At 38.0% G+C, this 14,499-nt stretch overlaps 1 protein-coding gene across 1 annotated transcript; it reads right to left on the bottom strand.

The window, feature by feature from the left end:
- Window positions 1-1,292: 1,292 nt before the first annotated feature.
- On the bottom strand, window positions 1,293-1,820 carry LOC118663441 (ATP synthase F(0) complex subunit C1, mitochondrial-like). The gene has a single exon (XM_036323115.1). The coding sequence runs from the start codon at window positions 1,793-1,795 to the stop codon at window positions 1,385-1,387; it is 411 nt and encodes a 136-aa protein (XP_036179008.1). The 5' UTR covers window positions 1,796-1,820; the 3' UTR covers window positions 1,293-1,384.
- Window positions 1,821-14,499: the final 12,679 nt, after the last annotated feature.

Below are 14,499 nucleotides of genomic sequence, written 5' to 3'. Positions count from 1 at the left end.
ATCTAGAACAGACCTGGGACTCTAGAAATATTTTTAACCGATTAAGAAAGAGAGCCTCCCTTGTATTTTACCAATAAGGCTCATTAAAAAGATTAGATAAAACCGTATACTTCTTAAGGCCATAGCCACCCAAGATAGATAAAAGTTATTTTGATTCCTGGCTTTACTATTAGGCAATGTAAAATTGAGCTAGTAATTTAACTAACCTTTTCTAGATTCTGTTATAGGCTAAATTAATCAACCCAAATTTCTTTATTAAAGCCCTAATCCCCAGTACTTCAGAATGTGACTACATTTGAAGATGAGGTCTTTAAAAAGGTAATTAAGGTTAAACAAGGTCGTTGGATGGGTCCTAATCCAATATGACTAAATTCATTATAAGATGAAGAAATTAGAACACAGACATGCACAGAGGGAAGACCATGTGGAGACCAAGGGAAAAAATGGCCATTTTCAAACCAAGGAGAAAAGATTCAGAATGAAACAATTTCTGCTGATACCTAGGTCTTGACTTCTAACCTGTGAAATTGTGAGAAAATAAATTTCTGTTGCTTAGGCCACCCAGTCTGTGGTATTTGTCATGGCAGCACTAATAATATACTATTGTCTCCTCTGAATTTGATGATGGTTCAATGGGATTAAATGTATAACACTTTTGCAAAGTTCTAGCCTATGACATATTACCCAATGGTTAAATAAGAAATGCTCTGAATTTTAATACTAGTCATTTTTTTCTTTTTAATCATCTCTATCATTTTTAAGTAAACATTTTATTTTAGAAAAATTTTTTACTTACAGAATTACTGCAAAGATAAAACAAATAATTTTAATATTCCTCATCCCACCCCCCAGTTTCCACTATTATCAAAATTTTTTTCATATTCTTTAAAAAAAATCTTTATTGTTGAAAGTATTACATAGGTCCTCCTTTTTCCCCCATTAACCTCTTCCAGCCCGCTTCTGTCCTTCCCTGCCCCCTCCAGCCCTCACCACCCTATTGTCTGTGTCCATGGGTCATGCAATATATTCATACAAGTTCATTGGTTGATCTTTTCCCACCTCCCTCCCCTGCCTTCCCTCTGAGGATCAACAGTCTGTTCATGCTTCTATGACTCTGGGTCTATTTTTGATCATCAGTTTATTTGGTTCATTAGTTTCCACATATTAGTGAGATCATGTGATACTTATCTTTCTCTGACTGGCTTATTTCGCTCAACCTAATTACTCTCTCAATCTATGCTGTTGCAACTGATAAGAATTATTATTATTATTTTTTTTTTTTATTATTATTATTTTTTTAGAGAAATCTGGTGTTTAATGGGCACATTCCAGCACCGGGCCTGGAATCGAAGCAGCAGGAACGGGTAGGTGACCCCACGGAGCCTCACATGGCGAAGAGGATGAGGAAGGCGACCATCAAACAGAAGAGCCCCACGGCCTCAGACAGGGCAAAGCCCAGAATGGCATAGGAGAAGAGCTGCTGCTTGAGAGACGGGTTCCTGGCATAGCCAATGATCAAACTGCCGAACACTGTTCCAATTCCGGCCCCTGAACCAGCCACACCCACTGTGGCAGCCCAGGCACCAATAAACTTGGCCGCTGTGTCAATGTCCCGGGAGACAACACTGGTTTGGAACTCCCGTCTGGCCACCTGGAGTGGGGAGCTGCTGTAGGAAGGCTGTTCAGATGGGATCTCTGGCCTACTCAGGAAGGAGGCAGACACAGGCCTGAGTAGACCCCTGGTGCAGCAGCGGATCAGAGCCGGAGGGATGAGCAGTGCCCCGGTGGTCTGCATGTTTCCCGTCTCCCCGCTTTAGCTCTAGGTTAAGAATTATTATTATTTTATTGCTGTGTAGTATTCCGTTGTGTAAATGTACCATAGTTTTTTTTGTTTGTTTGTTTTTTTGTTTTTATCTACTCATCTGCTGATGGGCACTTATGCTATTTCCAAGTCTTCACTACTGTGAATTGCACTGCTATGAACATAGGGGTGCATATATTCTTCTGATGAATATTTCATGTTTCTTAGGATATATTCCTAGAAGTGGGATGACTGGGCCAAATGGGAGGTCCATTTTTAATTTTTTGAGGAAACTCCATACTGTTTTATTACTATAATATTTAATATAATCAGTGACATAATATTTATGCATTGCTATTTATTAAAGTCTACTTTTTAATACACCTAAAATATCTATGTTATAATTTTACCTGTGCTATTTTACATATACCATATTAGAGCTAAATGGCTCTTAAAGGCCATTTACCCCCACCTCTACCTTGAGCAAAAATAAGTCAGTAGTAGACATAGATAAATTAATTTTTTTTTATTATTAGTTAAGGTATTACAAATGTGTCCTCATCCCCCCCATTAACCCCCAACCTCCTCCTCCCCCCCCCCCCCCCCCGCCCTGCACACTCATGCTCCCATCCCCCTGTTGTCCATGTCCATTGGTTTGGCTTATATACATGTATACAAGTCCTTCGGTTGATCTCTTCCCCTTACCCCCGCCCTCCCCTACTTTCCTTCTGGGGATTGATAGCCTGATCGCTGTTTCTCAGTCTTTGGGTCTGTCCCTTTTCATCAGTCTATGTTGTTCTCTATAATCCACAAATGAGTGAGATCATGTGGTATTTATCTTTCTCTGACTGGCTTATTTCACTCAGCATAATGCTCTCCAGTTCCATCCATACTGTTGCAAAAGGCAAGAGTTCCTTTTTTTTTTTTTTACCGCAGCATAGTATTCCATTGTGTATATGTACCACAGTTTTCTAATCCATTCATCTGCTGATGGGCACTTAGGCTGTTTCCAAATCTTAGCTATGGTGAATTGTGCTGCTATGAACATAGGGGTGCATATATCCTTTCTGATTGGCGTTTCTGGGTTCTTTGGATATATTGCTAGTAGTGGGATCACTGGGTCAAATGGGAGTTCCATTTTTAGTTTTTTGAGGTAGCTCCATACTGTTCTCCACAGTGGCTGCACCAGCCTGCATTCCCACCAGCAGTGCAGAAGAGTTCCTTTTTCTCCACATCCTCTCCAACACTTGTTGTTTGTTGATTTGTTGATAATAGCCATTCTGACAGGTGTGAGATGGTACCTCATTGTTGTTTTGATTTGCATCTCTCGTATAATTAGTGACTTTGAACATGTTTTCATATGTCTTTCGGCCTTCTGTATGTCCTCTTTCAAAAAGTGTCTATCTAGGTCCATTGCCCATTTTTTTATTGGATTGTTTATCTTCCTTTTGTTAAGTTTCATGAGATCCCTGTAAATGTTGGAAATTAAACCCTTATCAGTGGTATCATTGGCAAATATGTTCTCCCATGTAGTGGGTCTTCTTGTTGTTTTGTTGATGGTTTCCTTTGCTGTGCAAAAGCTTTTTATTTTGATGTAGTCCCATTTGTTTATTTTCTCTTTAGTTTCCATTTGCCCTAGGAGCAGTATCAGAGGAGAAATTCCTTCGGCATATGTTTGCGATTTCGCTGCCTGTGGATTCCTCTAGTATTTTTTGGTTTCCCGTCTTACGTTTAAGTCTTTTATCCATTTTGAGTTTATTTTTGTGTATGGTGTGAGTTGGTGGTCTAGTTTCATCTTTTTGCATGTATCTGTCCAATTTTCCCAACACTATTTATTGAAGAGACTGTCTTGACTCCATTGTATGCTCTTGCCTCCTTTGTCGAATATTAATTGGGCATAGTGGTTTGGGTCGATTTCTGGGTTCTCTATTCTATTCCATTGATCTATATGTCTGTTCTTGTGCCAGTACCAAGCTGTTTTAAGAACAGTGGCTTTGTAATACAGTTTGATATCTGGTATTGAGATCCCACCTACTTTGTTCTTTCTCAGGATTGCTGCAGCTATTCGGGGTCTTTTTTTATTCCAGATGAATTTTTGGAATGTTCGTTCTAGATTTGTGAAATATGCCTTTGGTAATTTAATGGGGATTGCATTGAATCTATAAGTTGCTTTGGGTAGTATGGACATTTTGATGATGTTGATTCTACCAATCCATGAACACGGTATATTCTTCCATCTGTTTATGTCTTCCTCTATCTCTTTTTTCAGTGTCCTGTAGTTTTTGGCATATAAGTCTTTTACCTCCTTAGTTAAGTTTATTCCTAGGTATTTTAATTTTTTTGGTGCAATGGTAAATGGGATTGCTTCTGTAGTTTCACTTTCTGTAAGTTCACTATTAGTGTAAAGAAATGCCATGGATTTCTTAGCATTAATTTTATATCCTGCTACATTGCCGAATTATTTATTAAGTCTAATAATTTTTTGATGGAGTCTTTAGGGTTCTGTATTTACAATATCATGTCATCTGCAAATAAGGACAGTTTTACTTCTTCTTTTCCAATCTGGATGCCTTTTATTTATTCTTCTTGTCTGATCGCAATGGCTAGTACTTCCAGTACTATGTTGAACAGGAGTGGTGAGAGGGGGCATCCCTGTCTTGTTCCTGTTTTTAGGGGGAATGGTTTTAGTTTTTGCCCATTGAGTATGATGTTGGCTGTGGGTTTGTCATATATGGCTTTTATTATGTTGAGGTATGATCTCTCAATTCCTATCTTGCTGAGAGTTTTTATTAAGAAAGGGTGTTGGATTTTGTCAAATGCTTTCTCCACATCAATTGATATGACTATGTGGTTTTTTTCTCTCAATTTGTTTATGTGATGTATCACATTTATTGATTTGCGGATATTGTACCATCCTTGCATCCCTGGGATAAATCCTACTTGGTCATCGTGTATGATCTTTTTGATGTACTGCTGGATCTGATTTGCTAGGATTTTGTTGAGGATTTTGGCATCTATGTTCATGAGGGATATTGGCCTATAATTCTCTTTCATTATATTGTCTTTATCTGGTGTTGGGATTAGGGTGATGTTGGCTTCATAGAATGAGCTGGGAAGTGTTCCTTCCTCTTGGATCTTTTGACATAGTCTGAGGAGGATAGGTTTTAGGTCTTCCTTGAATGTTTGGTAAAACTCCCCTGTGAAGCCATCTGGCCCCGGGCTTTTGTTTGCTGGAAGCTTTTTGATTACTGCTTCGATTTCCTCCATAGTTATTGGCCTATTGAGATTTTTAGATTCTTCCTGGTTAAGTTTTGGAAGGTTGTATTTTTCTAGGAATATGTCCATTTCCTCCAGGTTGTCTAGTGTGTTGGAGTAGAGTTGTTCATAGTATTTTCTAACAATCCTTTGTATTTCTATGGGGTCTGTTGTTATTTCTCCTCTTTAATTTCTGATTTTGTTTATTTGGGTCCTCTCTCTTTGTTTCTTGGTGAGCCTGGCTAGAGGTGTATCAATCTTGTTTATCCTTTCAAAGAACCAGCTCTTGGTTTTGTTGATCTTTTGTATTGTTTTTTTGGTCTCTATGTCATTTATCTCTGCTCTGATCTTTGTTATTTCCTTCCTTCTGCTTACAGTGGGCTTTTTTTGTTGCTCTCTTTCTAACCCTTCGAGTTGTAGAGTTAGGTCATTTATTCTCATTGTTTCTTGTTTCTTGCAATAGGCTTGTAGAGCTATGAACTTCCCTCTCAAGACTGCTTTTGCTGTGTCCCAAAGGTTTTGGATTGTTGTGTTTTCATTGTCATTTGTTGCCATGATGCTTTTTATTTCTTCTTTCATCTCAGTTGTAACCCAGTCGTTGTTTAATAGCATGCTATTTATTCTCCATGTGTTTGATTTTTCTGGATTGTTTTTGTTCTATTTGATTTCCAGTTTTATGCCTTTGTGGTCTGAGAAGATGCTTGATATGATTTCAATTTTCTTGAATTTGAAGAGACTTTCTTTGTGACCCAATATATGTTCTATCTTTGAAGATGACAAATGTGCACTTGAGGAGAATGTATATTCTGTGGCTTTGGGGTGAAATGTTCTGAAGATGTCAATTAATTCCATCTGATCTAGTGAGTCATTTAGGATTGATGTTTCTTTGCTGAGTTTCTGTTTAGAGGATTTATCCAGTGGTGATAATGGGGTGTTAAGGTCCCCTACTATGATTGTATTGCTGTCAATCTCTCCCTTGATCTTCTCCAGAAGATTTCTTATGTATTTGGGTGCTCCTATATTGGGTGCATATATATTTACCAGAGTTATTTCTTCTTGTTGGACTGCTCCATTTACTATTATGAAGTGGCCTTCTTTATCTCTTTTTATGTCCTTTACTTTGAGATCTAATTTGTCAGATATAAGTATTGCTACCCCGGCTTTTTTTTTTTTTCACTTCCATTGGCCTGAAAAACCTTTTTCCATCCCTTCACCATCAGTCTGTGTGCGTCTCTTTTTCTGAGGTGGGTTTCCTGTAGACAGCAGATATATGGGTCGTGTTTTCTTATCCACTCATTTACCCTATGCCTTTTGACTGGGGAATTTAATCCATTTACATTTAAAGTTATTATTGATAGAAACTTGTTAGTCGCCATTTTTGTTCTTTACCGCTACGTTCCTTCTTTGTTTCCTATTTTTTCTATTTACAGCAGACCCTTTAGCATTTCTTGCATTGCTGGCTTGGTTGTAATAAACTCCTGTAGACCGTTTTTGTCTGTGAAGCTCCTGATTTGACCCTCAATTTTGATTTATAGCCTCGCTGGGTACAGTATTCTTGGATTCAGACTCTTCCTTTGCATGACTTTGTATATTTCATTCCATTCCCTTCTTGCCTGATGTGTTTCTGTTGAGAAATTGGTCGCTAGTCTGATGGGGGATCCTTTGTAGGTAATTTTCTGTCTCTCTCTGGCTGCTTTTAAGATTCTTGCTTTGTCGTTGGTGTTTGCCAATTTAATTATTATGTGCCTTGGTGTCAGTCTTTTCAGGTTCATTTTGTTTGGGACTCTGTGAGCTTCTTGGATTTGTGTGAGTTTTTTCTTCCCTATATCAGGGAAATTTTCTGTTACTATTTTTTCAAACAGGTTTTCTATTCCTTGCTCATTTTCCTCTCCTTCAGGCACCCCTATTATCCGGATGTTGTTTCGTTTAGCATTGTCCCAGAGTTCTCTTAGGCTCTCCTCCTGCTTTTTAATTTTTTTTTTCTAGAAGCTGTTCTGTTTGGGTATTTTTTCCTACCTTGTCTTCTAGCTCACTGATGCGGTCCTCTGCTTCTTCTAGTCTACTGTTGATGCTTTCTATTGAGTTCTTTATAGCAGTGATGTCATTTTTCATTTCTTCTTGGTTTCTCTTCATTTCCTCTTGGTTCTTCTTCATTTCCTCTTGGTTCCTACATATATTGTTGAATTTGTCTTCCATTTTTTTCATCCACCTTATGGCCATTTCTCTGAATTCTTTCTCTGACAGGTTGCTTGCCTCCATTGCCTCCATTTCATTTACTTCCTTTTCTGATGATGCCTGTTTTTCTTTCATATGTGGGTTGGTTCTTTGTTTCACCATGATCTCTCTTCTCCAGGTGTTTGGTTATGTAGTTCTCTCTCTGCTGCGTTGATTTAAAGGCACAAAATACAACACAACAAGGCACAACGTACAAGGCACTGAGCAAAATGTATTCACGATATTAATAACCTCAAATAAAGGTGACCACCCGAGAGAAGAGAATTAGGGGATAAAGAAGGAAAAAGAGAAAAAGATTAAAGAGAAAAAGAAAAAACAAAAAGGAGTGCCAAAATGAGATTGGGAAAAGGGAGAGAAGAAAAAAACAAACAGACAAAAAAAAATAAAAAGTAAGAGGGGAAGAGGCTATTTGTATGGGGAGAAAACTCTAAGAGAACCACAACTAATCTCAATGAATTCCAGCAGCAGATCCCTGGAGATTAATGCAAACTACAAACAACCACTAATATCAAGCAAGGCAAGGGAAAACAAAAGCACAAAAATAACCAGAGAAAAAAAAATAAGCAAAACAGAAAAATGAAAATGAAAAAGAAAACAATCTCCCAAACAAGCATAAAAAAACCTAATATACTCAAAATCAAGCAAACACTGGCAAAACGACAGAGAGAGAGAGAGAGAGAAAAAAATTGGATAGTGAAGAAAGATAAGAGAGAGGTGTATATGGATTTAGAGCAAGGGATTGGAAATTAGATATATAAGTAGGGTGAAATTTAGACAGTGGGTAAAAAGAAGGAATGGGGAAAATCTAAAGCAGGAATAGGGTGAGAGAAACAGGACAACAAAAGGGGAAAAGTGAGGAAGAGAGTTTTGGCTTAAGGGTAAATGTGAGATAGAGAGAAATGATGCTAAAGGAACGATGAAAATAGAGTGTAGAACACTAATCCCAAAATAAAATAAAGAAAAATAAAAAAAATAAAAAATAAAATGACACTTGAAAAAATGGTAAAATGATAGCAATAATACTGGTTAAAAAAGTGTGGTAATTAAAAAGGTAAAATCAAGTAATGAAAAAAAACCCAAAAAAATAATAAAATAGGTTCTTAATGAAATGGTGAAAAAAGAATTAAAAAAAATATAAAAATATGCAGTAGTGAAGGTGCTTCGGATCTTCTACTCTTCTTTTTGGCATGCCTTAGTCCTGCCAGGCATGCAGGAGAGTGTTGAATTTCCCTGCGATACACTGTCCCTCCATGCCGTAAACCACAGTCCTGATTTTAAGGCAGGTTGTATTTGTTTACCAGACTGCCTTTATTTGTGATCACAGAAGAGACAGTTTGTGCCTCTGCCTCTGGGTGGCAGTGTGTCTGGATTGACTTCCGAGGTTATAAGTCCTCTCTATCAGTAGGGTTTTTTTCCTCTATGGTACTTGAAACTGATTTGGGAAAGTCCACTGCCCAGAGCTGGTTCTTTTAATGGTTACTCCCCGCTCTGTTTCCCAGGCTCCCCAAAAAGAATTTTCCCCTACAGGCTCTGCGAATGACCCCAACTGGGGAATCCCATGCACTGGGTTTAATAATCAAATGCACAGATCTAAGGGGAGCTGTAACAAGAGCCTGATACTCTGTGTGAATTCGCAAGCCTCCACCTTCCAGGTCTGCGCACAGTCTCCGCGCGCCCACTCGCCCCTGGCACCAAGCAGCTGGGACCATGGCAAAGTCCAAGGCTGCTTTTTTACATCCAGTCCAGCTATGGGCTTATTTTTAGCATTCCCTTCTGCCAGCAGCCCTGTGGGGCCCCTTCCCCATTTGCGGGTCAAGCTGGTCCCAACGGCCGTGGACTCTGTGGGGCGCAGGTTTTGCCCCGCATGCGCAAGCTTGGTCCTCTCTCCAACCCGAACTGCAAACTGCACCTTTAGGGGATGTCCAACCTTTCCGTGAGAAGAAGCAGTGCTCGTCTGAGTTCACGCAGTCACGCTGCTTGAGATCCCCTGTTTCCAGGTTAGAAGCTGATCTCTGGATGCCAGCAACAGCTACCCAAGATGGCGCAGTCTCCGCTGCTGAGCTGGGGCACTGAGAGAGGTTTCAGCCGCAGTCTCCAACCGTCCTTTTGTTTCTGGGGGTCCTCGGTCTTTCCCAGCTTCAGACAGTCTCTCAGCTGAAAATTCTCTGCCTATTCGGGCTGCATGTTACCCGTTTCAGCTGCTCACCCTTATCTGCTCCAGGACAAGGCACAGGACACGTCCGTTTATACCTCCGCCATTTTCTCCCCTCATTGTGTCTTTTGATTATTAAAATATTTGTTTCGTTGGAATAATGCTCAGAGATTTGGAATTGTCATGTGAGGACAAAAACTTACATATTTCCTTGGACTCTGCAGAATCCAGATTCTGTCCTTACTTGATTGTTTGACCTCAGGCAAGTTGCTTAACCTTCCTGGAAGTGTAGGTGGAGAGTAACTCGATAAATTAATTTTTATATGTAAAATATGTATGTTTGAGTAGAGATAAAACTTTAGTATCCTGATTCAAAGGACAGGATTATTTTTTTATTCCTGGTAGTACTGGTTAAATGGTTAAACTACCTGCTCTGTCTTTTGGATAATTAATTGCTGAATTAATTTATTGTGAAAATCCTACTTTTATGGTTTTATATTTAATATTTGTTTAATTGTAAAATCTGACTAGCATTCTTTTATTTGTTCCTTTTCCTCAAAAAGCTGAATTATGCTCTACATGCTTATCTACAGAAGCCACTGTTCACCTTTTCCACAAAGCCATTTTCTGGATTTCTATCAATTTCCACATTAAATGTAGAAAACAAAAACCCCCGTAGTATACTAAAACTCTGTTTCTTCTTTCTGAGCTCTGAATCTTGGAGTTTTTCTCAGTCTCTATTTACAACTGTCTTCTATTAGCTGCCCTCTGCTCTCTACCCCTTAATTATCATCACTATTCCTTATGATCCCCCTTTCTTGACCCAGTGTCAAATTTAATGTCATCATTAGGTGACAGGTTATTGTCACCAAATTAATAAGCAGCAGCAACATCTTTTTTCTGAGTACATCAGAGTACTTCCCTGATGGTTTGGCTTCTATCTTGTAAAGACTTTTAGTTTAGAATATATTTAAGAGCAACACACTTCTGAAATTTTAGAAATAGAATATTTACACAATTGTTGATCAGAAATAGCTACATAGCTACGGCATCCATTTTCAATATTGCCTATGGTCTTCCCCCATCCCTCCTTACCAATGATTTTGTTGTTGTTATATAAGTGAGAGTATATTAAAATAAATAGGTACCAAGACAGTTAATGCATTTATTTATATAGGTAATACTCAATTCCTTTGAGTCAATGGATCATTAGAGGATATATATATATATATATATATATATATATATATATATATATTCCCATTTATTCCCAGCTTCCACTTGTAAGCAACTATGAGAATTAAGTTGAGGCCTGGAATGTTTATTCAGAAAAAGCTCTTCAAATGATTCCATAATTGTCATGTTTGTTGACCACTAGTTTAGGGACAACTATTGTATTCACATGTAAAATAACCTTTCCATTATCTACAGTGTTTGTATATTCCAGTACCCACTCAAGATTTCTGTGAAGATCTTTATATTTTCACACTCACCTCTGGTTCCAAGGTCTGCCTTTCGCTGAAATAATCCAGTATAGGGGTATCTCATCATCCCACATGTGTCTGTCACTTCCTTTCTGTGTGAACACAGAAGTACAACGGACTCTTACCCCTTCTTTCAGAAACACGTGCATGCACATGCATACACACAGACATACAGAGAAGGCATTTATGTATTAAACTTTATTGAATATCTACCTTTATAAGAAATATTTATAACAAATAATTTTAAATGAATATTTGACAGTTTTCTTTAAAAAGAAACCATTAACTTTCCTCATCTATTTTGTAGTCCAGGCTCTGATCTTCTGTCAATTGTTAGCTGCTTTTCTATTCTTCTGCCAACCTTCCTTCACAGATAAACAAAACAAAAAAAAACTCTCCTGTTTTATTTTGTTTGTAAAATTACAATGTTTTCTAAAATTGTGTCCTATGAGAGCCTTGGCCCTCAAACTGAAGGGTCCAATTCCTGTCAAGGGCATGTACCTCATATCTCGGTTGCAAGCTGATCCCTGGCCCTGGTCAGGGTGTGTGTGGGAAGCAACCAATCGATGTGTTTCTCTCACATCGATGTTTCTTTCTCCCTAGCTCTCCCCTCCCTTCCACTCTCTTTAAAAATCAATGGGAAAATATCCTTGGGTGGGGATTAACAAAAAAATGTGTCCTATAATATATGTATCTCGGTTGACCTTTTTTTCAGATCAGGCATATAGAGAATCCATTCGGTGATGGCTGTGAAAGAGCTTACTAGTTTTGCACGGCAAACACTTTTATGTACATACTAGAAGCCCGATGCATGAAGTTTGTGCAAGAGTAGGCCTTTCATCCCCTGGCTGCCGGCACCGACTTCCCTCTGGCACCCAGGACCCGGGCTTCCCTCTCAGTCCTGGTTTCATTCAGAAGGTCGTCTGGTCTAATTAGCGTTATTACGCTTTTATTATTATAGATTCTTTTTAACTCTCATGAAAACACTAAGTTAAATGTTTTTTTCTCTCATTGTAACAGATGAGGAAATTGAGGTATCCATAGCTCAAACAACTAGTGTCAGGATGGCAAGTTTTGTTACAAAGTGCAAGAGCAGGAATTTGAACCAAAATACAGCTCCAAGGCCTGGACTATTTCTAAATATATTTTTATTGATTCCAGAGAGGAAGGAAGTGGGAGAGAGGGATAAAAACATCAATGATGAGAGAGAATCATTGATCAGCTGCCTCCTGCAAGCCCCCTACTGGGAATCAAGCCTGCAACCTGGGCATGTGTCCTTGACCAGAATCAAACCCGGATCCTTCAGTCCACAGGCCGGCACTCTATCCACTGAGCCAAACCAGCTTGGGATCTTTTTATTTTTAATATTTTATCCTAGACTATTTTCATATCTACACTTCACTTCATTAGCTAGAGCTTTAAAGTGGTTCCGAGGCTACTTTCTATCATTATGCTCCAGCCCACTGAGCAACAGAACAGACAGAGCAGTCCATTTCCCAGGAAAGCTGCAGCATCTGGCGTGTAGCAGGACTGCAAGGTGGCAAAGGTAATGGTGAGACCACAGGAGTATTGGTTGCCATTTTGACAGATGTACCAGCTACTGGTATTATCTACAAGGTTAGATAGTGGAGCTATAATTATGAACAAGACAAAACTTTTTATCTCATTACAATTGCCTAGACTCTATCATGTGGTTACTGAATGCCACTGGAAATTAGAACTTTTACATTTATAACAACACAGTTTCTTTTTGCAAAGACCAACTCTTTGTGTTAGACTTTCTTTGTATGTAACTGATCCAATAATGTGATTTGTACTCCGTGATCTTTAGTAACAACCCCAACACAGATCAATGAGCTTCAGCCCAACAAATGTACCATTTTAGAAAGGTCTGAAGAAATGTTACTTCTTTATATTATTAAAAAAAAACTTTTGAAAAGAGTCAAGTTTAACTGATTATTTTGCCTTATATTCAGTTTGTCCTGAAGCTGGTGAATATTATAAGGCAAATTCATAAGCAGTTAGTTTGCTAACATGTAAGCCAAAAAATTAGGAATACTAAGGATACTTTCCTTATGTAAATATTGACTTCAAAATAAGTATTTTAAGGAATAATTTTTAATTGCAAGTATGAGTATGAACTCTCTACATGGAAACAGTATTTTATAATAACAAAATGAAATACACTTATGAGGCATTTTCCTTTTGTCCCAGTCTCATTTTCTCTATATTTTTCAAAACCAACTGTCATAGTTTGTAAGAGAGATAGATGTTTTTGTGTTATACATGATGATCACACTAAGTAAGCAATCTGATAAGGCACAAGGGCTTCAGTCTCTGCGCCAACACAGAGCCATACAGGCTCAGCACAATGTCTGACACTCAATAAAACCTGAGTAATTGGTAACTTCTGTTACTGAATATTTGACCACGTATATATCACTTGATTTATATGAGAATCTAGAACTAAGAAAACTGTATCTTTAACAAAGAAATCGTAAAACAATAAAATTCTAGGCTTAGAAATTCAATTTGTTTATGTTCAGATTTTGTTCCTTTCATCATCTACTGAGGTACTGATTTAGAGAACCTAAACCAAAAAAGGAGGCCTATGGTTTTTCTACATCTTGCACTGTAAAGATGGGTAACTGTTCACACTAAGCTATTTCCTTCAGAGTTTCTTACAGGTTAGTGAATTTTAGGTTATTACCCCAATGACACAGATCAAATTCCAAAGAACAGTAAGGTGTTTTCACTCACACACGGATTCAGCACTCATGTCTCAGGTAGTCTTTCTTCTTTTCAAATTCTGACCACGGAGCAGACATTTTCATTATAACTCTGTAGCCATTTGCGGAATTTCACTTATATTTAACAGGCAGCCATAGAATTTTATATTTTTGCTAACAAAAGCAAGATAGGAAATGGTCTTTGGAATGGGTGGCAGTTGACAGCTTCTGCAAACAGGCGCGTTGATTCTGCAGCTGTGACAAGGCTTAACGCTGCAGCTCCATAGACTTATGCTGGCTGGGGGCCAACCTGCCTGTTAAAATTCAAAGAACCCATCTGGATAAAGCTCCCCTGAAACTGACCTGAATGGAGATCACAGACTGGCAAGTCCTTTAGATTCTAGGTATTATGCACCTTTTATTAAAAAAAAAAACACAGGCCATGGCATTGGTAAAAGAAAAAATTATATTATCTATATAGACAGATTTCCTCCTCTACTGCAATGTATGTAAAGGAAAATATGGGAATCAAGATGAAATAACAACAAAAAAATTCCATAAAGACCTTTTATGTCTTGAACATCAATTATATTTATTTTATGCTTATGTTTATGGAAATAATTTTCCCAAAGATTCTCATTTAAATTAGGGATTTAACGAGCATTGTGTTAGGAAATGGGATGCTTATATGAATAAAAGTGAATATTTTATAGTTCAGACAGTACTCTTCATGGGTAACTATCAGCTTGAGGGAGACATTAGGTGAAAAGTTAGGAAACACAATTATGTAAATCTTTTTTGTTTAATAGCAAAGTAATTAACTTTTGGTGCGTTTTATTCCTC

This window comes from Myotis myotis, unplaced genomic scaffold (assembly GCF_014108235.1).
Source record: "Myotis myotis isolate mMyoMyo1 unplaced genomic scaffold, mMyoMyo1.p scaffold_m19_p_1, whole genome shotgun sequence".
In the NCBI taxonomy this organism is placed as follows: domain Eukaryota; kingdom Metazoa; phylum Chordata; class Mammalia; order Chiroptera; family Vespertilionidae; genus Myotis; species Myotis myotis.
This window is presented reverse-complemented; position numbering and strand designations above follow the sequence as displayed.

What these genes read in the sequence shown, in the direction of transcription:
- LOC118663441 (XM_036323115.1), bottom strand. Translation starts at nt 1,795, where the DNA reads ATGCAGACCACCGGGGCACTGCTCATCCCTCCGGCTCTGATCCGCTGC.